Source organism: Ictalurus furcatus, chromosome 6, assembly GCF_023375685.1.
Source record: "Ictalurus furcatus strain D&B chromosome 6, Billie_1.0, whole genome shotgun sequence".
NCBI lineage: Eukaryota > Metazoa > Chordata > Actinopteri > Siluriformes > Ictaluridae > Ictalurus > Ictalurus furcatus.
The window spans coordinates 34,506,605-34,532,457 of NC_071260.1; the positions used below are offsets into that span (position 1 = coordinate 34,506,605).

Here is a 25,853-nt window from a genome sequence, read left to right on the forward strand (position 1 = left end):
TCAATTTTGTGTCTAATGTCCATTTTAGATGGTTCCAAGTGAACATCATCTATTAATAATAATCATCTATTAATAAAACAAATCTATTTTTTGACCCCCCCAACCTGGCTATTACATGAAAATCCTGTTGTGTGAGTGTGGAGGAAGACTCGGGAGGCAGGTGGAACTTTAGCCAAACTCCGGGCTTGCATTTATAAAGTCCTATACAGCACACGTTCAAAAAACTTAACAAAACATCACAAGAATAGGAAACAGGTCCGTCCCTGACTTGCAGCTTTCATTCCGTCAAGTTCAAGGTCCCACTCCATAGTGTGTGTGTGTGTGTGTGCTCATGTCTCACAGTCTTTGCCAAGCTGTATCACACACTCTCTCTTACACCAGTTATGGGAATCACTTAAAAAAAACATTAGATTGACCCACATCCCCTTTGTTCACTGCTTATGCTTGATCACTAGAATAAAAGGGAGAGAAAAGTCAGGAGAATGCAACAGTGGGCCCTCACACAAAACTGATTTTACCTGGCAGAAAGCCTGCTTGCATAGCTCAGTCCTCTGGAGGCTCCAAACAACACAAATGGAAGGGTGACAAATCACTGTAACCCAAACGGATTGTAAACGCCTATTTGGGTAATAGGCTAAATTTGAGCCAGCAACCCCTGTCATACAGCCAGGATTCATGTTCTTGTGCCTGTAGCAAATTCTCCTGTGGTGGTGACCTAAGGTGTGGAGTTTTGCTCTCAGGTCCAGAACATACTAAATTTGGATTTTACTGTTAGAAGGTCCCTCCTTCCAGTTTTCCCTAATGACCTCTAAGACAACAATGTTTTGTACTGTATTGTTATACAATAATTAGTGTGAGAAAAACCCCTTGGGGGACCACTCATACTGCAAATAACAGGGGCTTAAGCTACTTGTCCTAATTTTGTTTTTAGCATCTCATTAAACTGCTCAACCAGGCCATCTTTTTGTGGATGGTAAACGCTGGTGTGCAACTCAATCACTAATAATTTGTAAAGCTTCCTAAGCTTCCTGGACAAAACTAGTGCCCTGTTCATCCAGGATATCTTTTGGGAGATAATGGAAGAATGCCACTGCAACACTGCATGCTGAGATGTAGCACAGAGGCACTGCTTCCGGCTATCGTGTTGCACAATCCACCAGGACTAACACAAAGCGATATCCTAGCATGCACATTTCTAATGGCCAGATGAGGTCCATACCAATTCTTTCGAAGGGGAATTCGGTTAAGGATAATGGGTGCAATTGCACTTTTGGGGTGGACTTCCCAGCTGACAATCGCGATATACTGCACACCATCTGCAAACATCGCTGCCAATGCCTGGCCAAAAAAAATGAGCCATTATGCAGTTGAGAGGTTTATCTTGCCCCAAACACCTAGCCATGGGATTATGGTGAGCCGTGTGGAACAGGATCTCCCTATGACTTTTTGGTACCCACAATGGGGTCATCTCTTCTTTAGTTTGAGTGTCCTGCATAACTTAATATAACCCGTCCTTAATAATCTAAAAGTATGGGTGGGTTAGCGCAACATTAGGCTGAATTTGTTGATCATCAGTTATTCGATAAATCAGTTGGTCGAAGACATGCCTGAGGGCCTTGTTGTGTGACTGCTCCAAGGGGAAATCCCCAAAAGGGAATCCTCACCACAGGTGGATGAGCTCTCCCCACCCTCCATGTCCCCCTGACTTGTAGTGTACTTTTTTGGCCCCAGCACGACCTTGACTTTGTGCTTTTGACCCCAGAATTTAATAATGACTGGTACTAGCAGATTAAGTGAGCCTAGGCTGCGGCAGGCTGAGCACAGACACACAGGAGGCGTCTTAGGTGCAAACTTGGTGCTTTTTATTTAAAAATTGTCTTGAAAGTGGGGGAAAGGGGAGTGGAGTGAGGTGTCCTGGCGCTTGTGTTTTCTTCTCCAGGATAGGTGGCAAGGTGGTGTGACCCAGGAGGGTTGAAGCCTTTTATGGAGGTCAGGCAGCTCTGGTGAGGCAGCAAGGAAGTGTGGTCTTCCTTGGAGGCGGTTTCTTCTGTGTGAAACAGAAAGAAATGCGTTGAAAGTGTCATGGAGATGCTCATTCAACTTGCTGTAGGCTGCTGGATGGTGGAGAGCTGCCGCGCTGATCATTAGCCACCAGCCATGTGTGTTTCTGTGGCCCTGCCTTGCAGCCACATGCTTTCGGGCTGTCCAAAACATTAGTGGTGCTGAAGCGGAGCTGTTCTTTTAGTACCACAGTGGCAGTTGCAGGAGGAGCGCTTTTTCCCTTTTGTGCATGGGCCACCGGCCCGCTAACACACACATACACTTGTAAATATTACTATGCACACACTTCACCTTTACCAAACTAGCAGTTCCCAAAGCCTCACATTGAATCAGGCTTTAGTGGACAGAGGTCTGATTACATCCCGAGTTCACCAAGGCCTTATTCTTGAGCGATCACTGTAGGCCTGAGGTGCATTAGAGATCCTGCCTCCATGCAGCACCAACACATCTACTACCCCAGTTCTGGTGGGTATATGATGTTCCCCCTCTGGAGAGAAAGACAGCGCATGGGGAGACATTAGAGAGGCAGGGGAGGTAAAGTGAGGTGGGAATTGGGTCTGGTTTTGGGGCTGGAACTGGGGGATAAGAGGAGAGAAGAAATAGAGAGCATGAAACACCAGTGATCCTCCACAACTGCATTGGCTTCATCCCAGGATGCAGGCCGGTGGCCCTGGACCCACTCCTTGGTGCCTGTCGGCAGTCAAATGATGAATTGCTCAAGTACCACAGACTCAATGATCTGTTCTGCATCTTGCTCCTCCACTCTAAACCAGTCTCTCAGCTGCTGTGCGTAGATGAAGGGGCAGCTGACAATGGAGGCTGCAGCAATCCGATAAACTCACAAAATCCTCACAAAAAGGTTTTGTTATTGAAAATCTGTGGCTTGCATGGAACATTTCACCACTAGGTTTCAGAAAAAAACAGTTTTCATTGCAAGGGTTTATTCCATCTAAGGCTATCCACCATATGCCTGGAATTTCACCTGATCCCCAACCTTTATTTTGCAAGTGATGAGCCCACCAGATGGCTCCATGCAACCAGGCACTTGCCTGTGGACACCACCTTCAGGCCTGGGGTTTGGGAAGCTGTGTAAAATGTAAATAAAAACAGAATGCAATCATTTGTAAATCCCATAAACCCATATGTTATTCACAATAGAACATAGAAAGCATATCAAATGTTTAAACTGAATAAATGTATCATTTTAAGAAAAAAAATAAGGTAAATATGAATTTGATGGCAGCAACATGTCTCAAAAAAGTTGTGACAGAGGCAACAAAAGGCTGGAAAAGTAATTGCTACTTATCAAATCTATTGGACCAATGGCTCCACATTTACTGCCAATTTCAGGTTTTGTTCTGCTATAGTGGTGGTCACACTGGTCCAACTGGTCACACTCAGTAATGTTTTTTTTCCATACATACATACCCCAAGTTTGGTGAAAAATCTCATTCTGTTCAAGAGTTATAGCCATTTAAGTAAAAGTGGCCATGCCCAATTTTTCTTAACCCTATTAAGCCTGAGGTGTAAATCAAAACTTAACATAAAGGGTAAATCAAAAAAAATTTTTTTTTTTTAATAATTATTGATCTAAGGCATCCAAAACTCGTCCTCTAATAGTTTTATTTCAGTTGAGCAAAATACCTACTTTGCACAATGAGGTTTTTTTTTAAATAATCTCAAATATTTAATGGACGATTTGATTGACAGCAGTGATCTTGTAGGCAAATTTGTTAAGAATCAGGAGATCTTATATAGTTTACAAAGAATATGTGTATCTCTGAAACATCGGATTATATAAAATCATATGCACATAATTTTTAAGTCATTTTACGTTTTTTGTTGTTTTGTTTTTTTATTTTTTACAATTATAGCGCCACCAAGTGGCCAAACTCTGCATTTTTTTTGTTAAGTGCGCTCAGACTGAGGCCTTACAGAGGCATACCTTTGGTGAAAATAACTCATTCTCTTTAAGAGTTATTACTACGTAACTAATGTGGTAAGTTCAGTACCTTGACTTTTGTTATGCCATTGACATGGAAAATTGAAAGTTCAACTTGTTTTTGATAATTATTTATAAATAAACTCCAGAGAATCTTGTAGCACTTGTTTAATTGACATTGAACGAAAAACCTATGACTAGTTTGCAAAAGTAGGTTTTTAACATTATCTGAAATATTTACCAAACAGTTTGACGGGCATCAATGGTTCTTGAGGCAAAGTTGTTTCAAATGTGTGTGTGTGTGTGTGTGTGTGTGTGTGTGTGTGTGTGTATATATATATATATATATATATAAGGGTTGCAACTAATGATTATTTTCATAATCGATTAGTTGGCCAATTATTTTTTAGATTAATCGGTTAATCAGATGGGGGCAGACTTTCAGTACCATTTTTTTGTTTATTTAAAATAAAATCCACAAACTGAGTGTTGCAAATATAAGCTTCAGACTAAAACTTTACACAACTGCTTGTTCAATTATATACGACTGAAAAGAACCCAATACACACACCAGAATAATATATTATTAATTTAGGACTGTAGTTTAATTCTGTGCTTTTTTGCATTCATAAAAAGTAATGCATAAATACTTATATATAATATAAACTTATGTATGTGTGTGTGTATAATAGCATTTATGCATTGCTTTTTAATGATGCACAAAAATCACTGAATTAAACTACAGTGATAAATTAATAATAAAAACTCCCCTTCAATGCTTTTAGGCATATTGTTTTACTTTTTTTTTTAAAGGGACTTCACAGATGTTACTTGCACTCCCACTGTGAGTGAGGAGCAATGTGGCCTCATTACTAATAGATAACTTCTGTTATAATAAAGGACAGAAAGCATGCAAATACACCATATAATGACAATAAATTTAAATTAAACTAAACCTCTTAAGCAACTTGCACCAGTTTCTCCAACCCCATACATTTTTTGGAGCATTTTGGATACAAACATAAGTTTGTGTTGGTGCATCACTGTCGTGCTTCAGTGCTACGCAAACTTTGCATCACATTACGTGCGTATGATGTCATGCGCCACTGATTAGGAAGCGGCTTATACTTCCGGTTAGTAAAAAACTAACGTGTTCCATTTGAGATGATATTACCTTTCTAAATTTCATTACTAGACCAGTGGTTCTCAACCTTTTGTGAGCTCTGGACCCCTAGCATATTTCAAACAATCCACAAGGACCCCCTGACTCTACAACAGTTATAGGCTATATTTCTGTATATGTTGCTTTATTTTATTAATATTTATCATTAATAATATTAACATTGGACATTTAAAATTGAATCAAAACATTTCAAGATTTTTTTTTTTTTTACATTTTATTGTTGGTGCGACATTTAACTTAACTCTCTGAATTATCTTTTGTTTATTTTATCCATCAGTGCAACACTTGAACTTCTCTACCACTCATAGGTTTTTGCAAATTATCATAAATAAATCAATTTTAAATAAAATCCATCAATGAACAGTTGTGATATTTGTGAATGCATGCAAATAACCAAAGTGGTTCATTTTAAAACATCTAATTTGAATATGTTTTGATACATTTAACATATATATATATAGCATTTTTAAAACTTCCCCACGGACCCCCTGCAATTACACCACTGACCACTAGGGGTATATGGACCCTGGGTTGCACTAGACGGTAGCGTAGTGCATAGTGTAAGTCTACAGTACTTATTTGGGACACAACTTTAGTATTTACTCTCCGATGCGTGTTTTCGGAACAGAAGTAATGTAATAAGTAAATGTACTGAGCGCAGACCAACTAATCGATAATAAGATCTGTTGACAACGATTTCCATAATCGATTATTATTAGTTGTTGCAGCTCTAATATATATATATATATATATATATATATATATATATATATATATATATATATATATATATATATGTATGTATGTATGTATATGTGTGTGTGTGTGTGTGTGTTTTCACAACACTTCATTATAAACAGCCAGTAACACCTACAAAAATCATGATAGGTTTTTTAAAAACCTATTTTTTAAAAAACCTATTGCACAAACCTCTTAGACCAAGAGTCATATAGGTCCATCATGCTTCATTCCGATCGGTCATTGTTAACTTTGTATAATAGCTGCTGAAATTTGATTGGCCAGTGGTGGCCATGTGTTTCAACATATGTATATATACAGACAGCTGAAACAAAGACAATGCATGCAAATTCTGAAGTCAATAGGATTAACGGTTTAATAATTACAGCCAATTTCATGTTTTTTTGGTATTATTGTGCCACCATGTAGCAACCCAGGCCAACTTTTCTAGGCCACCAAAGACTGACCTCTTACACAAGCATGCCAAGTTTGGTGAAGATATCTCATTTTCTTCAAGAGTTATAGCAATTTATGTAAATGTGGCCACACTTACTTCCAATGTTTTCGCATACCGTAGCTACCTCCAGTCGAAAGTTCAACTTTTTTTTAATAAGCTTTGATATTGAGACTCCATAGAATCGTTTGTCACTGGTTTGGTCCCAATCGGAAGAAAAACCTAGGTCTGCCTAGGTTTACTATATTTAAAAAAATGATTGTTTTTGGAGAACCCTGCAGAACTATACAGCTCTGAGTCTAATTCAGCTAATAAATGAAAGAATATTGACTGAATAGTTCGTCTCCCATTCGTATCATGGTAATGACTTTATACATCAGTTGGTGGCGGTAAAGCGACCAGTCGCAACTTCTCCAGGCGCCAGGAAACACCGAAGTAGAAAAAGACTCGACAGCATTCTCAGCTTTAGCTTACAGAGCTACTATTCAGATTAAATAATTTCTGACAGAGTTTTGCAGTTCGATAGAATTAAAATAAAAGCGCGTTATTGTGTCTAGTTCTGAGGATTTAAAACCTCGTTCTGCTTTAAAACCCTGAGGTAAGTTAAATTGAAGCTGTGTGGCCGAATCCCAAATAGATCTCCACTTCACTGTTTAAGTGCACTACATTCAGTATGAAATAATGCCGTGTACACCCTATGTAGTGCACTATTTACCTAATAAGGAGATATTTGTAGTTCGGCCTTAGCGAGGCGTTTTAGTGGCTGAGCTCTTGTTTATTTGTGTGTTTAAAGTATTATAAATAGCGATGCACCGATGTTTCGGCCGATAATCGATTATATCCTGTCGATAAAAAGAGAGCGGGAAAACACAGCGATTTCGTGCTGTGTGTAAAGATGTCTCTTGTGTGGAATGACGACAAAACTGCAGCTTGTTAGCTCTGTAACTCTGCACTGCTAAAAATTTTATACCGGAAGTGAGGAGCAGTGAAGCGGAAGTTTCGGCGTCGAGTCTAATTTTATTTTAATTTTATTTTTTGCCGCGCTGCTCGTGCTGAATTAAAGCATCAGTACACTGTTGAAATATAAATACATATAAAAGGTGTGTGTTATAGACACCTACATGAACACTTTACAGTTGGGTTTGTGACTGTAAGTCATTCCCTTCAAATGCTATTGAAGTTAGAAACATGTATATCAATGCCGTCTTTAGAGACGGTCCCTTAATTTGCGGAAATCTGCGAATATCGAACATCAAGCCAACTTTATACCAGGTCTGTTTAAAGGGTTAAAGTCCATAAAATATTCCTCTCCTGTCCTCTAATTGTTACAGGATAAAATATATTATTATTGTGATGATGATGATGAAGAATAATGTTTGTTTAGAGGTGTTCTAATGAGATCAGCAGGAAACAGACTGCGCTCCTCCAGGAAGTCTCGGGCTCCTGATCCTGCTCCTTCACAGGTAAAGCTTAATGATGAGTTGTGTTACAGAAAAAACAATAACATGTTCAGATTAGGAAACCTTATAAACAGATGTATAAACAGTGTTGATGTTTTGTTTGCTGAATAAGTGTTATTGCTGTTTGATCTTTAACTGTGTAAGGACGTGAAAACGGAGACTTCAGATGGAGGAACATCCGAAGTGTCAGAAGTCTGTGTGAAGAAAGAGGAGACGCTGGAGCTGAGCATCTACAACCATGGAGACGATTTCAACACCACACCTGAAGTTATTTCCATTAAAGAGGAAGATCCTGACAATAAAGACTCCCTCTGTAAGACTTCAGGCCTCTCAGGAGCTCAGTAACACACTCACTGATTATTCTTATTTTAAATTATTATCATGTAAAAACAAATATTTAAAATCATATGCTATACATGGCTGCACACTTAAAAATGTAAAAATGCATTTTAAAAGCTTTAATTATGTTCATTGCAGTTTATTAAGAATTATTTTGAGCATTATTTCTTCACATTATTATATTTTCTTTCCCTCCAGACTGTGAGGTTTGTAAATCCTTCTTCTTCAACAAGTGTGAGGTTCACGGACTGCCCCTCTTCATCCCTGATACTCCTGTTCCCATGGGAGTCCCTGACCGAGCCAGACAAACTCTTCCTCCTGGACTAGAGATTCGGAAGTCCGGTATTCCTGATGCAGGTCTGGGGGTGTTTAATAAGGGGGAGACTGTTCCAATAGGTGCACACTTCGGACCCTACCAGGGAGAGCTGGTAGACAGAGAGGAAGCCATGAGCAGTGGATATTCCTGGGTGGTGAGGTTTTACACATTTATTATAAATATTATAATCTAAATTACATTACTGAAGACTTAACGGTTAGTGTCACTTCCTATTATTTTCCAGATCAGTTTTATTGCATCCTGCTCCCTATTTTATTGTTCTGTGGTATAATCTGTTTAAATGTTTCAAAAACATAATTAACACTGACAAACAAGAAACTGATATCAGTTTTAATTAAAAGATTTTATTTAAAGCTTTTAAAGATGGTTTACTGTGAAAAACATTTCATATTCAAAAGTAATGGCACAGGTCCAATTAGTAGAAGACTTCAGTTCATATCATTTCACTCTAACTGAAGTTAGTCATGTTTGCATACAAACAGACTCTCATTTGGTTTGTAGAGGAAACACATAATAATAATAAGAAGAAGAAGAAGAAGAAGAGAAGGTGGCCCAGAGTCACAGGACATGAGCTCATACTCTGTTCAGCTTGGTGACTATGAGGACCCGCACAGACTGATCAAAGGAAGCACACACACAGGCCCTGCTTGTCGGGACTCCAATCCAGGCTGGTGATGGTTTGTGTGGACAGAGTGATATTCTGCAGGAGATTGTGTCCCAGCCACTCCTCTGTCTACTCCATCTCCATCCTTCTCACTCCTCTTTCCTGGATACTCGTATTTCCATAAGTGCAGGTTCCCAGCTCCGCCTGCTGTCATGAAGATGTCCCGTTTTTGGGGCAAATGCCTCACTTGCCATACAGTAGATTTGTGGGCTTTTTCAGAAACAGATGCAAAGCCTTTGGTCAGATGCTGAGTCCTCATGTCAAAGACATGAAATTTGCCCTCTAAAGATGTCGCCACTAGTTTATTCATATTGATATCTTTTCTGTGAAATTCAACACTGCACATGCCATTTTTAATATTTTTCTCCCATCGCAGAGACATATTTCGGAGATCAAACAGCTTAATATCGCCGTTATCATAACCAGCATATACACAGCGGTCCTGGTCGTTAAAGGCGTGACCAAATGCAACAGTCCAACAGTCTCTCTTGGTCTCGCCTTCTGTCGGCTCCATGTTTGCCACAGATTTGTCTTTTTGCCTCGGATCCCACACTTTAACTGTACCATCTCGGCTCCCTGTAACGATCTCTGGTGCGTCGTCTCCGATGCCTAAGCCTCCAACTCCGTCGATGCTGTTGATTATTTCCTTGTAGCCTTTCACAGAGTACACTGGAACCTCTGATGCCTCAAGATTCCACATGTGAAGGTTGCCGTCAAAATCGCCTGTGCCCAAATGCCTCTGCTGGAGAGATGTCACCCCAAATGTTCCACATTTGAACGCCTTGGGCTTTTCGATCTCTTTGACAAGCTGCACGTCTCCGTGCTGAACCTCGTACACCTGCAGGACCCCAGTTCCTCTGGCGAAGTTTCCCATACAAACAAACTTCGCGCTGCACGGAATCCACTTACAGTCGAACAACGTGTAGTTCAGGCTCTTCTGGATGTGCGCAATGATCTGCGGCTTTTCCAGAGGCGTTGACATTTCGGACATAAATAACACCAGGCAGGAAACACAGAGAACACCGAACCAGCTCGAGGTTTTTAGACGAATTTCAAAGCGTATTCTATTTCAACCCTGAGACTATCCGTTTTAATCAGCTTGTGCAGTTTGCTGTGTGTAGGATGTCACCAGTCCAGTTGCTAAAGTAATATCAGAATGACATACCACTTCATGATGTTTACTTCACCAAGAAATAAGTTATAATTTACCTAGTATCTAAATGGTATTAGTCAGATTAGGTTAACCCATTGACAGATAACTCTAACCCTAACTAAGAGAGAAACACAAAGTTTAATAATAAAAAGAAGAAAGGTGTGTGTTATAATACGGTATAATACAAATTATATAACAATGGAAAATATTTACACCTGATGGATAAGAAAGTTGAATAATGAGCATAAATGGGGAAAAGATAAATAATTATACACTATCTGGCCAAATGTTTCTGGAAACCTGAACATCAAACCCATATGTGGTTCTTCTCGAAATTGTTGCCACAAAGTTGGAGGAATACAGTTGTCAAGAATGTCTTAACTTAACTGATGCTCTTATGGCTGAGCCTCAATCATCAAGCTACAGTGTTGTTTCATGTGTGATTTTACCAGGCATATAACACCAAACGTGACCTGGTTGTTGAGGTCTATATGCCGTTCAGAAAAAACACAGGGATCACACATTCATGGAGCATGGAATTATCTCTCTCACACACACGCGCACACACACACACACACACACACAACACAGTATATAAACAAAAAAAAGGAGGTTTAGAAAATAATAGGCAACTTTCTGATGTGATTGGCTTGAAGGGAATGTGTGTGGTGATCTTTCTTTCCAAAGTATTAAACCTTAATGATGTTTATTACAACAATATTTGCATGAAGCATCATTCTTATTTTTGTATAGCTTAATTTACTGGAAGGCACAGGCTGATTTAATGGATAAAATTAGTAATTTGTAAAATTGATAAATGTGTGATTTGCAGGTCTGCAGGAGCGGGCAGCGTGAAGAATACATAGATGCCAAGAGAGAGATGCATGCGAACTGGATGAGGTGAAATATACACCTAGACATTTATTTTTAATGGGTTCTTTTTTGGACCCATTTCATTGAAATAACTTCATTTTTTGCCAGTCACTGATTACTCTCAGACTGATTATAGTCCATGCTTACTCTCACGCTGCATATCTGATTTGGGCAGATATGGGGCAGTGGTGGCTTGAAGGTTAAGGCTCTGGGTTACTGATCGGAAGGTTGGGGGTTCAAGCCCCAGCGCTGCCACTGTTGGGCCCTTAAGCAAGGCCCTTAACCCAGGGGCGCTGTATCATGGCTGACCCTGCACTCTGACCCCAGCTTCCTGACATGCTGGGGTATTCGAAGAAAAGAATTTCACATTGCTGTAATGTAGATGTGATCAATAAAGACTCCTTATCATTATTTCTGATTTTCTTTCCCCTTTGTACTCCTTTTGCCCCTTTGCCTTAAACTCTTAGGTATGTGAATTGTGCTCGTAATGATGAAGAGCAGAATCTTGTGGCTTTTCAGTATCGAGGAGGGATTCTGTACCGTTGCTGTCGACCCATTAACCCAGGACAGGAGCTCTTGGTGTGGTATGAAGAAGAGTATGCTAAAGATCTCTGCCCTGCATTTGATTGCCTCTGGAATAAAAAGTGCTCTTCAGATGGTAAGGTTTGGGTCCAAACGTAATAATTTTATGATAAATATTTGGTCTTGAAAGTAATATTATTGATTTAAAACCCAAAAGTATTACGTCAGGTCAATTTCTTCTTGGACTGAGTTGTGAATGAGATCAAGGAACACAGAAGCACGGGACTAGAATTCAAGTCCTTTTTCATTCCTCCAGTCTACAAGAGGCGATGTGTAGCACACTGCATGCTCTGTCTGTGCACCTGTTAACAGGTCAAAAGCTTACATTGATGTAGTGAAAGGATAGAATATAAGTGCAATATTAACACAGAGGACAACTTCTGTACTCTTTTAGTGTCCAGTTGGCAGATTTTATACTCATGCGTGGTGACATCAGAGCTTTTGGGCACCTGTACCATCCCACATAGAGTTCAGCAATGAGTTTCTGGAAGTAAACATTCATGCCTTTCATTTTCATCACAGAGAATTAAAATTTTAGCAATACTTTTTAAACATAAGACTGCCTTTAACACAAGTGACTATATTGTGACCATATTATGAAAAGCCATGTTTAATGTTTACTTTTCTTTTAAGTACTATGTCACTTGCAATACCAAAGCAAAATCCACAAACCAGGTACATTTCTAAAACCATGGAAGTAATGGCAAATAAATTGGCATCCAGCTGTGTGAACATTGTGCATAGTAACTCTGACATCAGCTAGGAATACTGTGAGATACTAGTAGTATTCTAACCCAGGTGAAAATACATGACCGCAATTCAATGTCATTGTTCTCAATGAATTATTGGAACAGTAGTTCTTGTTTCCTAAAAAAGACAATAAGTATACAGTCTTTTACACTGATCATTCTGGCATGCAGCAATAACCCTCAGGTTAATGACCCTGCCTCTGGGCCCAAATAAACTAATGACCCTGCCTCTGGGCTCCAGCTCCTAAGTGTTTACTGCTTGTGAGTGAAGCTCCATCCATCCGTCTATCCATCTTCTATACCGCTTATCCTTTTCAGGGTTGCGGGGAAACCTGGAGCCTATCCCAGGGAGCATGGCACCCTGGTGCCAATCCACTGCAGGAAACAATCACATACACATTCACACACTACGGACGCTTTGGAATTGCCAATCAGCCTACCATGCATGTCTTTGGACTGGGGGAGGAAACCCCCGCAGCACGGGGAGAACATGCAGAGTCCGCACACACAGGGCCCCCGTGGGAATCGAACCCCCGAAAGCATTTATATGGTTAAAATAGTATAGTTTTTAGATAGTATTTATAAATTCTCTAATGGCTATTGTTAATCTGGTCTTGTCTCAAGTTTTAGTATTCCTCCCTTTGAGTCTAACTTGGTTTCAGCATCTTAATTTTTGCTCACAGTTTTATTACCGGTGTTATGTTAATTAGCATTAGAAGCTGAGCTTAGAGCTTTATTGCTAGCTCAGGGATTTATTACTAATTTCAGACTAGTAATGGGCAGGTTGCATTTTCAAATTCCAGAATTCCCATGATTCAATTCACTGTCCTTGAGCAAGACCTTTAACCCTCAAATTTGCCAAAGATTAGTCTGGAGACAGGGTACTGGATTGACCTTCAGAGTTCCAATGTTTATTTGCACACTTGGAGTATACTGTATGGCTTGGTCTTGCATGGCTGCTTCTGGAACAGGCTCACTAATCTTTATTGGTAATGTAACTCATGATGGTAGCCGCAGAATGAATTCAGAAGTCTACAGAAACATTCTGTCTGCCAATTTACAGAGAAATGCATTCAATTTAATTGGGCAGAACTTTATCACGCAGCAAGACAATGACCCAAAACACACTTCCATCTCAACAAAGGACCTCATCAGGGTAAAAAAGTGGAAGGTTTTAGATTGGCCAAGTCAATCACCAGACCTTAACCCAGTTAAGCAACATTTCACCAGTACAGTTCAGATCTGTCATCTCATATTAATCTCAAATCCAAATGTCTACAGTATATAGCAAAAAACAAAAAATGGTCTTGCCATTAAAAAAACAAAACAGCTCTGACTCATTAAGGCAAGGACTCCACAAGACCACTGAAGGTGTGCTGTGGTATCTGGCACAAAGATGGTAGCAGCAGATCCTTTAACCCAGTAAGTTGCGAGGTGGGGCCTCTTTGGATCAGACTTGTTTGTCTAGCACATCCCACAGATGCTTGATCGGACTGAGATCTGGCCGAGTCAACATCTTGAACTCTTTGTCTTGTTCCTGAAACCTTTTCCGAACAATTTTTGCAGTGTGGCAGGGCACATTATCATGCTGAAATAAGCCACTGCCATTAAGTAACACTGTTGCCATGAAGGGGTGTACTTGGTACGCAACAATGTTTAGGTAGGCGGTAGATGTCAGAGTAAAATCCACATGAACTCCAGGACAGAAGATTTCCCAGCAGAACCTTGCCCAGAGCATCACACTGCCTCCGCTGGCTTACCTTCTTCCCATACTTCATCCTGGTGCCATCTCTTCCTCATGGTCCAGTTCTGATGCTCACATGCCCATTGTAGGTGCTTTCGGTGGTGTACAGGGGGTCAGTATGGGCACTCTGACAGGTCTGCAGCTACGCAGCAAGCTGTGATGCACTGTGTGTTCTGACTCATTTCTATCAGAGCCAGCATGAACATTTTCAGTAAGTTATGCAACAATAGCTTTTCTGTGGGATTGGACTAGATGGGCTAGCCTTCGCTAACCACACGCATTAGTGAGCCTTGGGTGCCCATGACCCTGTCGCTGGTTCACCACTTGTCCTTCCTTGGATTAAAGTGATTGTAATACAAATACAATACTAACACAGAGGACAGCTTCGTTACTGTTCTTTTAGTGTCACAGGTTGGAAGATTTTATGCTCATGTTTGGTGACATCAGAGCGTGGGGGTCTCTTAACATTCAGGGAAGTTGCAAGCATAGAGATGAATACAAGATGAGCCATTCTCTTGAGACCCTCACTTACAGTATCTGGTGGTGTGGTAGGAATCTGCCAGGTGTCACCATACAAACATGCCATGGTCCAGACTGGGGTGGGCATTTTCTCTTGGTGACAGCAGTGCCTGAATCTACCAGTGAAAGTAAAAGGCATTCCCCTATCCACCTCCATCTTACTGTTGCATAAGTTGCTTCTAGCCTGAGTGAACTCTCCTGCAACCAAGTATGCATGTAGGAGATTAACTGGGTTAACATACTCTGTATTTGAGGTGTCCTCTTGGTGACATTGTTCCCAGCCTGGTTTTCTCTCAGGGTGTCTGGTTAACTCCGGGGCAAGTGAGCAAACACCTGACCATGGCTAGTCTTGGAATTAGTGGGCCAGTATGGTGGTGGTTTGCTTTTTACCTGGAGAGACACTCGTATCGGGGTGACATGGGGGGAATCCACATCTTCTCCATTCAGACTTTCCACTGGTGTCCCACAAGACTAAGTTCTGGGTCCTCTTCTGTTTTCACTCTATACCCGCTCCTATAACCGCTCCCAGTGAGGGTTTAAAAAAAAAAAAAAAATTTAACACTTCTGCTGTGCTGATGATGTTTGAGGAGTTCTTCACAGTCAACTCCTGGTAGGTCTATCTCCTTGTACCATCTGACCCTTGCAACTGATCCAGAATGCAGCTGCAAGGCTTGTTTTCAATCTACCAAGTCCTCCCATGTCACCAGATTGCTGTGTTCCCTGTTCTTGCATCCTGTTGTTGCCCGTATCAGATTAAAAATATTTATATTTGTATTTGAAGTCAGTCAATGCTTTGCTGAAACTAGATGCTAGGCAGCTGACCATGTGTCAAAGTCGTGTTACTTTTGTTGTAGAATATGAAGACTGCATACTAGTGTTTGCTTACGAACCTGCACATTATCACAAGTAAATATGGGCTTCAGTCAGAAGATTACTATATGGTGTCTTCCATGTGAGAAGAGTATTACTGACCATGCTGTACTACATGACTATGTTGGTGTGTGGAATTGATCTGAGCACTGGTTACTGGAGAGTATGCATTATGCTCAACACCGCCTCTAGACATCAAGAATTTACAGAATTTACAGTTATATTCATTAATTATGTGTTGTGGTCTTGAAATTTTGCCAATAATAATAATTGTTTTTACTTGACCTCAAATAAATTTAGTGTTCCTTTACACGAGGATATTTACATATAATAAATAACTGCGTTTCATATCCAGTTACTGATTATTTTGTTCATTTACTGCTCCAGAAGTAGATAATGCCCTGATGCAAGTCTTCACCTGCTCCTTGTGTCCACTGTCCTATACATCTCAAATTTACCTCCACAAGCACATCTGGAGATGCCACTATGAAGACTATGTGAGACTACAGGAATCAGGGGAGATTCCCACAAAAGGCTCCAGACGTCAGCAAACATCATCTGATTCTCTCAGATCTGACACTTCTCACAATGATATACAGAAGGAAATTCACCACTTCTCAGACTGTGGAAAGAGTTTTAGTCATCAGGGTGCTCTCCAAGAATATCAGCACGTTCAGACGCAAGTGAAGCCATATCACTGTCCACGGTGTGAGAAATGTTTTTCTGACCAAAGTAATCTAAGAAAACATCAGCACATTCACACAGGAGAGAAGCTGTATCACTGCTCAGAGTGTGGAAAGAGGTTTAATACGAAGCGTAGTCTTCAGATACACAAGCGCATTCACACAGGAGAGAAGCCGTATCACTGCTCAGAGTGTGGAAAGAGTTTTACTCAACTGGGTAATTTTCAGATACACCAGCGCATTCACACAGGAGAGAAGCCGTATCACTGCTCCCAGTGTGGGAAGAGATTTAATCAACAGAGTGATCTCCAACGACACAAGCGTATTCACACAGGAGAGAGATCATATCATTGCTCACAGTGTGGGAAGAGGTTTAATCAGCAGAGTCATCTCCTAGTCCATGAGCTCATTCACACTGGAGAGAAGCCGTATAACTGTACACATTGCGGTAGGAGTTTCAATCAACACAGTGATCTTCAACGACACAAGCGCACTCACACTGGAGAGAAGCCGTATCACTGCTCCCAGTGTGGAAAGAGTTTCATTCAACGGAGTAATCTCCAGCGACATGAGCGCATTCACACAGGAGAAAGATCATATCGCTGCTCACAGTGTGGGAAGAGGTTTACTAAGAAGAGTAGTCTTCAGATACACCAGCGCATTCACACAAGAGAGAAGCAGTATCACTGCTCCCAGTGCTGGAAGAGATTTAATGAACAGAGTGATCTCCAACGACATGAGCGCATTCACACAAGAGAGAGATCATATCATTGCTCACAGTGTGGGAAGAGGTTTAATCAGCAGACTCATCTCAAAGTCCATGAGCGCATTCACACTGGAGAGAAGCCGTATAACTGCACACATTGCGGCAAGAGTTTCAACCAACAAAGTACTCTACGAAGACACGTGCGCATTCACACAGGAGAGAAGCCGTATCACTGCTCCCAGTGTGGAAAGAGTTTCACTCAACAGAGTAATCTCCAAAAACATCAGAGTGTTCATGCAGGAGAGAAGCCGTATCACTGCTCACAATGTGGAAAGAGTTTCACTCAACAGAATCAACTCCAACGACACAAGCGCATTCACACAGGAGAGAAGCCGTATTACTGCTCACAGTGTGGAAAGAGTTTCAGTCAACTGAGTACTCTACGAAGACACCAACGCATTCACACGGGAGAGAAGCCATATCACTGTTCACGGTGCGGGAAGAGTTTTACTCAGAAGGGTAGTCTTAAGATACACCAGCGCATTCACACTTGAGAGAAGCCATATCACTGCTCCCAGTGTGGGAAGAGTTTTAATTATTCTATTTCGTTTAACCCACTGACCCCGTAAGGCCGATATACCGGCTTGGTCGTCTGTGCCAGATACCCGTAAGGCCGATATAGCGGCTTTACAGTGTAAACCTTATCCCCTTAAGGCTGGTATACCGGCATTACTCTGCTTTGATTCCTTACTTATTTAATTATTATTTTTTTGACCCGGAAGGTTGATGACGTCATTACGATGAAGCTGATCCAAGCGTGAATGTTGTTGAAACTAAAAATGCCAAAGCGAAAAGCTAATCGTGTTCCAGCTAAAGTTACACCTACAGTGAACACAGGTACATCTAAAACAGTGAAAAAAAAGAAAACATACATAGTTACACAGGCAAGAGCACGGATTCTAGATAGTGACAGCGGTGAAAGTTCAGGCAATGTTGAAACCGAAACTGACAGTGAGAAGGCTAGACACTTCGCCAAGAAAAATCCTTCCGTTGAAAAGAAGAACAACCACCACAAGAAATCAAAAACTGTTTTTCGCTGTCGGGAATGCGACCAATTTCTGTTATTCGTGAAAACAGTACCTGCTGGTCTGATTATCACCAGAAAGTTGACTTTTGGCACTAAAATGCATTTATTCAAAGGCATTGATCACGCTGATGCGCGTATGGTACTTCTATATGAGTATAAGGATTTTAGCGAGCATTTTTCGTAATTTCTCTAGTTAAGAATTGTGCTCTAAGTGGAGTAAAAACACTGAACTGCTTCATTTTCAAAGTACTATTACACAAATACATTATTATAAGTTGTTTCAAGGCATAAAAATGTTATAATTAAAATGTTGATTTTGGGGCCAATTTTGGCCCGGGAACTCAGGGTTGGCATGCTGTTTCTATGGGGAATATAGGGTTGTGGGACATATTACTGTGGGAACTAAGGGGTAAGAGGGTTAAGACCCACAAGTGCACTAACACAGTGCCGTAACATGATTTGAATTTGTCAAATTAAATATGATTTTATCATTATGGTTTGGGCTTAAATTATGTTTAAGCAGTATTTATGTATTTGATTTATCCTGACTTTCTGTGTAAGGCAAATCTCTTAATGTTAATGTAATGATTGACATGCTTAGTTTAATGTTTCTTTTTGACTTGAAATATTTATAGCAAAAAATTCATAATGTCTACATAGATGAATTAAGTGCAAGTGTAGTAACTACTGCAGCATAAGACTAAAGCAGGGCTGGTGGGAACCACATCCTGAGAGGGAGAGTAGAAAACATACATCTCACCATCTTCAGCAAAACTCTTTATGCCAATGATCCCATTCTTCTACCCATTTGCGTTAGAGGAAATCACCTCTATGCTGCCTGGTAAAGAATGGTTTATACTACTGCATTATCGTGTATTTACATCATAAGGCAGTGAAGGTAGTTTAAAGAGTGAGACTGGCGGAATTTTTCCTGGAACTCTGACCGGTCTGCGGCTACGTAGCCCCATACGCAGCAAGCTGCGATACACTGTGTGTCCACCCCACAAGACCTACCATTTTGGAGATGCTCTGACCCAGTCCTTTACCCATCACAGTTTGACCCTTGCCAGAGTCGCTCAGATCCATACACGTGCCCGTTGTTCCTGCTTCCAACACATCAACTTTGAGATCTGACTGTTCACTTGCTGCCTAATAAATCCCACACTGTGACAGGTGCCATTGTATTGAGATGATCAGTGTTATTCACTTCACCTGCCAGTGGTTTTTAATGTTATGGCAGTGTATATAGAGCTATAGTAGAAGTATATAGTAAAGTATTAGTCAGGTGGCAGAGTCTGGACTTGTACCAGATGTGTTAGGTTGGATGCAGGATGGTGGGTGTGGGTCTCTTAACATTCAGGGAAATTGCAGTCAGACAAAGAAACACAAGACGAGCCATTCTCTTAAGACCCTTACATACAGTATCTGGTGGTGCGGTAGGCTTATGGCAGGTGTCACCATTCACACATGCCATGGTCCAGACTGGGGTGGGCATTTTATCTTGGTGACAGCAGTGCCTGAATCCACCAGTGAAAGTAACAGAAATGCCCCGATCCACCTCCATCTTACTTTTGTGTACATTGCTTGTAGCCTGAGTGAACTCTCCTGCACCCAAGTATGCATGTAGGAGATTAATTGGGTTACCATTCTCTGTATTTGAGTTGTCCTCTTGGTGACATTGTTCCCAGCCTGACTTTCCCTCTGGGGTAAGGGAGCTAGCACCCAACCATGGCTTGTCTTGGAATTAGTGGGCCAGTATGGTGGTGGTTTGCTTTTTACCTGGAGAGACACTCTTATCAGGTGTGACATGGGGGGGAATCCACATCTTCTCCATGCAGACTCTTCACTGGTGTCACACAAGACTCAGTACTAGGTCCTACTCTGTTTTCACTCTGTAACTACTCTGTGACTTTAAATTTTTATATATAAGTATTGCTGTGCTGATGATGTTTGAGTAGTTCATGACAGTTAACTCCTGGTAGTTCTATCTCATTGTACGGTCTAACCCTTACAACTGATCCAGAATGCAGCTGCAAGGCATGTTTTCAATCTCCCCAAGTCCTCCCATGTCACCAGATTGTTGTGTTCCCTCTTCTTGCTTCCTGTTGTTGCCTGTATCAGATTAATATATTGATATTTTCATATGAAGTAACAAAAAAAAAGGTTGTTCTCTGTCCTAGTACCCGGGTAGTGGGTTAAACTTCCCCTGGGTGTCTGAAGCTTACTTGACTCTGCTGCTCAGCCTGATGGCAACTTTGTTCTCAAAGTGGAAGCGTTCATCAGAGTAGTTTCTTCAGTAGTTCTGTTCACCAGCACTACTGAAAACTACAGCCCAGCACTACTACAAACTACAGCCCCCACTGCTGTAGTTTTCCTTGTTAAATCCATGCTGGCCTCTCTGACACTTGTGCACAAAAGAAGATAGACTACGATTCTTGCCACTCTCTATTTCACATCATCTAAGAAGTGCCGCACAACATTCATAACTGTAGCAGAGTCTCCTTTTGGTGGCTCTCCAGAGGAGGTCATTACCATACCTGATGTCCCTTCTGAGGGACTTATTGTGACAGATCCCACTCATCTAGAGACAGTGTGTCCTTGCTAAGTGTGTTGCCCACATCTAGTTAAGATAGTATGTCTTTAAGGTTCTATCTGCACTGAAAAAGCTCCTGCTTGCCAATGTGTCTTCAGTGTGTCAGTGCTTTGCTGAAACTAGATTCTAGACAACTGACCATGTGTCAGAGTCTTGTTACTTTTGTTATAGAATATGAAGAATGCTTACTAGTGTTTGCTTACGAACCTGCACATTATCACAAGTAAACATGGCCTCACAGTTAGTTTGGTGCGAATGAATGAACAAGATAAATTGCTGTTGGTATCTTAAATTACAGCCTTCAGTCAGAAGATTACTATATGGTGTCTTCCATGTGAGAAGAGTATTACTGACCATGCTGTACTACATAACTATATTGGTGTGTGGACTTGATCTGAGCACTGGTTACTGGAGAGTATGCATTATGCTCAACACCGCCTCTAGACATCAAGAATTTACAGACTTTCACAGAATTTACAGTTATATTCATTAATTGTGTGTTGTGCTCTTGTAATTTTGCCAATAATAATAATTGTTTTTACATGACCTCAAAAATTTAGTGTTCCTTTACACGAGGATATTTACATACAATAAATAACTGCATTTCGTATCAGTTACTGATTTTTTTTGTTCATTTACTGCTCCAGACATAGATAATGCTCTGATGCAAGTCTTCACCTGCTCCTTGTGTCCACTGTCCTATACATCTCAAATTTACCTCCACAAGCACATCTGGAGATGCCACTATGAAGACTATGTGAGACTACAGGAATCAGGGGAGATTAAATATGAGATTCTAATTCCCACAAAAGGCTCCAGACGTCAGCCAACATCATCTGATTCTCTCAGTTCTGTCACTTGTCACAATGATCTACAGAAGGAAATTCACCACTTCTCAGACTGTGGAAAGAGTTTTAGTCATCAGGGTGCTCTCCAAGAACATCCGCACGTTAAGATGCAAGAGAAGCCATATCACTGCCCACAGTGTGAGAAATGTTTTTCTGACCAAAGTAATATAAGAAAACATCAGCACATTCACACAGGAGAGAAGCTGTATCACTGCTCAGAGTGTGGAAAGAGGTTTACTAAGAAGGGTAGTCTTCAGATACACAAGCGCATTCACACAGGAGAGAAGCCGTATCACTGCTCCCAGTGCGGGAAGAGATTTAATCAACAGAGTGATCTCCAACGACATGAGCGCATTCACACAGGAGAGAGATCATATCATTGCTCCCAGTGTGGGAAGAGTTTTAATCAGCAGAGTCATCTCCAAGTCCATGAGCGCATTCACACTGGAGAGAAGCCGTATAACTGTACACATTGCGGCAGGAGTTTCAATCAACACAGTGATCTTCAACGACACGTGCGCATTCACACAGGAGAGAAGCCGTATCACTGCTCCCAGTGTGGAAAGAGTTTCACTCAACAGAGTAATCTCCAAAAACATCAGAGTGTTCATGCAGTAGAGAAGCCATATCACTGCTCCCAGTGTGGAAAGAGTTTCACTCAACAGAATCAACTCCAACTACACCAGCGCATTCACACAGGAGAGAAGCCGTATCAGTGCTCACAGTGTGGAAAGAGTTTCAGTCAACTGAGTACTCTACGAAGACACCAACGCATTCACACAGGAGAGAAGCCGTATCACTGTTCATGGTGCGGGAAGAGTTTTACTCAGAAGGGTAGTCTTAAGATACACCAGCGCATTCACACTTGAGAGAAGCCATATCACTGCTCCCAGTGTGGGAAGAGTTTTAATTATTCTATTTCGTTTAAGACCCATAAGTGCACTAACACAGTGCCATAGCATGATTTGAATTTGTCAAATTAAATATGATTTTATCTTGATCTTGGAATTAGTGGTCCAGTATGGTGGTGGTTTGGTTTTTTTGTTTTGTTTTGTTTTGTTTTTTTTATACCTGGAGAGACACTCATATCAGGTGTGACATTGGGGGAATCTGCATCTTCTCCATGCAGACTTTTCACTGGTGTCTCACAAGACTCAGTACTGGGTCCTATTCTGTTTTCACTCTATAGCTACTCTCTGTGACCTTTTAATTTCTCTCTCTCACTCTCTCGCTCTCTCTCATATTATTTATATATATATATATATATATATATATATATATATATATATATATATATATAATTATATAATTATTGCTGGGCTGATGATGTTTGAGTAGTTCATGACAGTCAACTCCTGGTAGGTCTGTCTCCATGTACCGTCTGACCCTTACAACTGATCCAGAATGCAGCTGCACGGCTTGTTTTCAATCTCCCCAAATCCTCCCATGTCACCAGATTGTTGTGTTCCCTCTTCTTGCTTCCTGTTGTTGCCTGTATCAGAATAATATATTGATATTTGCATATGAAGTAACAAAAAAAAAGGTTGTTCTCTGTCCTGGTACCCGGGTGGTGGGTTAAACTTCCCCTGGGTGTCTGAAGCGTACTTGACTGCGCTGCTCAGCCTGATGGCAAATTTGTTCTCAAAGTGGCAGCGTTCATCAGAGTAGTTTCTTCAGTAGTTCTGTTCACCAGCACAGACAGCCACCACTGCTGCAGTTTTCCTTATTAAATCCATGCTGGCCTCTCTGACACTTGTGCATAAAAGCAGATAGAGTATCATTCTTGCCACTCTCTATTTCACATCATCTACAAAATGCTGCACAACCTTCATAACTGTACCAGAGACTCCTTTTGGTGGCTCTCCAGATGCGGTCATTACCATACCTGATGTCTCTTCTGAGGGACTTGTGACAGATCCCACTCAGGAAGGACACACTGTCTCTAGTTAAGTGTGTTGCCCACATCTAGTTAAGCTAGAACCTTAATGACATACTGTCTGCACTGAAAAAGCTCCTGCCTGCCAATTTGTCTTCAGTGTGTCAATGCTTTGCTGAAACTAGATTCTAGACAACTGACCATGTGTCAGAGTCTTGTTACTTTTGTTATAGAATATGAAGAATGCTTACTAGTGTTTGCTTACGAACCTGCACATTATCACAAGTAAAAATGGCCTCACAGTTAGTTTGGTGCGAATGAATGAACAAGATAAATTGCTGTTGGTATCTTAAATTACAGCCTTCAGTCAGAAGATTACTTTAGGGTGTCTTCCATGTGAGAAGAGTATTACTGACTATGCTGTACTACATGACTCTGTTGGTGTGTGGACTTGATCTAAGCACTGGTTACTTTAGAGTATGCATTATGCTCAACACCGCCTCTAGACATCAAGAATTTACAGACTTTCACAGAATTTACAGTTATATATTCATTAATTATGTGCTGTGTTCTTGTAATTTTGCCAATAATAATAATTGTTTTTACTTGACCATTTAGTGTTCCTTTACACAAGGATATTTGCATACAATAAATAACTTCATTTCGTATCCAGTTACTGATTTTTTGTTCATTTACTGCTCCAGAAGTAGATAATGCCCTGATGCAAGTCTTCACCTGCTCCTTGTGTCCACTGTCCTATACATCTCAAATTTACCTCCACAAGCACATCTGGAGATGCCACTATGAAGACTATGTGAGACTGCAGGAATCAGGGGAGATTAAATATGAGATTCTAATTCCCACAAAAGGCTCCAGACGTCAGCCAACATCATCTGATTCTCTCAGTTCTGACACTTCTCACAATGATATACAGAAGGAAATTCACCACTTCTCAGACTGTGGAAAGAGTTTTAGTCATCAGGGTGCTCTCCAAGAACACCCGCACGTTAAGATGCAAGAGAAGCCGTATCACTGCCCACAGTGTGAGAAATGTTTTTCTGACCAAAGTAATATAAGAAAACATCAGCACATTCACACAGGAGAGAAGCTGTATCACTGCTCAGAGTGTGGAAAGAGGTTTACTAAGAAGGGTAGTCTTCAGATACACAAGCGCATTCACACAGGAGAGAAGCCGTATCACTGCTCCCAGTGCGGGAAGAGATTTAATCAACAGAGTGATCTCCAAAGACATGAGCGCATTCACACAGGAGAGAGATCTTATCATTGCTCACAGTGTGCGAAGAGTTTTAATCAGCAGAGTCATCTCCAAGTCCATGAGCGCATTCACACTGGAGAGAAGCCGTATAACTGTACACATTGCGGCAGGAGTTTCAATCAGCACAGTGATCTTCAACGACACGTGCGCATTCACACAGGAGAGAAGCCGTATCACTGCTCCCAGTGTGGAAAGAGTTTCACTCAACAGAGTAATCTCCAAAAACATCAGAGTGTTCATGCAGTAGAGAAGCCATATCACTGCTCCCAGTGTGGAAAGAATTTCACTCAACAGAATCAACTCCAACGACACAAGCGCATTCACACAGGAGAGAAGCCGTATCACTGCACACAGTGTGGAAAGAGTTTCCCTCAACAGAATCAACTCCAACTACACCAGCGCATTCACACAGGAGAGAAGCCGTATCACTGCTCACAGTGTGGAAAGAGTTTCAGTCAACTGAGTACTCTACGAAGACACCAACGCATTCACACGGGAGAGAAGCCGTATCACTGTTCATGGTGCGGGAAGAGTTTTACTCAGAAGGGTAGTCTTAAGATACACCGGCGCATTCACACTTGAGAGAAGCCGTATCACTGCTCCCAGTGTGGGAAGAGTTTTAATTATTTTATTTTGTTTAAGACCCATAAGTGCACTAACACAGTGCCATAACATGATTTGAATTTCTCAAATTAAATATGAGTTTATCATTATGGTTTGGGCTTAAATTATATGTTTAAGCAGTATTTATGTATTTGATTTATCCTGACTTTCTGTGTAAGGCAAATCACTTAATGTTAATGTAATAATTAATATGATTAGTCTAATGTTTCTTTCTGATTTTAAATGTTTATAGCAAAAAATTCATAATGTCTGTGTAGAGTAAGAGTAGAAACCGTACATCTCACCATCTTCAGTAAAACTCTTTATGCCAATGATCCCATTCTTCTACCCATTTGCGTTAGAGGAAATCACCTCTATGCTGCCTGGTAAAGAATGGTTTATACACCTGAATTAGCGTGTATTTACATCACAAGGGCAGCGAAGGGGGTTTATAGAGTGAGTGTATGTAGAGCTATAGTAGAAGTATTAGTTAGGTGGCAGAGGCTGGACTTG

General features: G+C 40.9%; 1 protein-coding gene and 2 pseudogenes across 1 annotated transcript; 2 read left to right on the forward strand and 1 right to left on the reverse strand.

Moving 5' to 3' along the window:
• The window catches only part of LOC128608411 (zinc finger protein 850-like), a 32,106-nt pseudogene extending 13,519 nt beyond the window's left edge, over positions 1 to 18,587 (forward strand).
• On the reverse strand, positions 9,073 to 10,854 carry LOC128609310 (dynein axonemal assembly factor 10-like; annotated as a pseudogene).
• A 4,328-nt stretch (positions 18,588 to 22,915) lies between the features above and the next one.
• Positions 22,916 to 25,468, forward strand: LOC128609309 (zinc finger protein 239-like). Its single transcript, XM_053627844.1, has one exon. It carries the CDS (start codon positions 24,183 to 24,185, stop codon positions 25,317 to 25,319), a length of 1,137 nt encoding a protein of 378 aa, XP_053483819.1. The 5' UTR covers positions 22,916 to 24,182; the 3' UTR covers positions 25,320 to 25,468.
• The last annotated feature ends 385 nt before the right edge of the window (positions 25,469 to 25,853 follow it).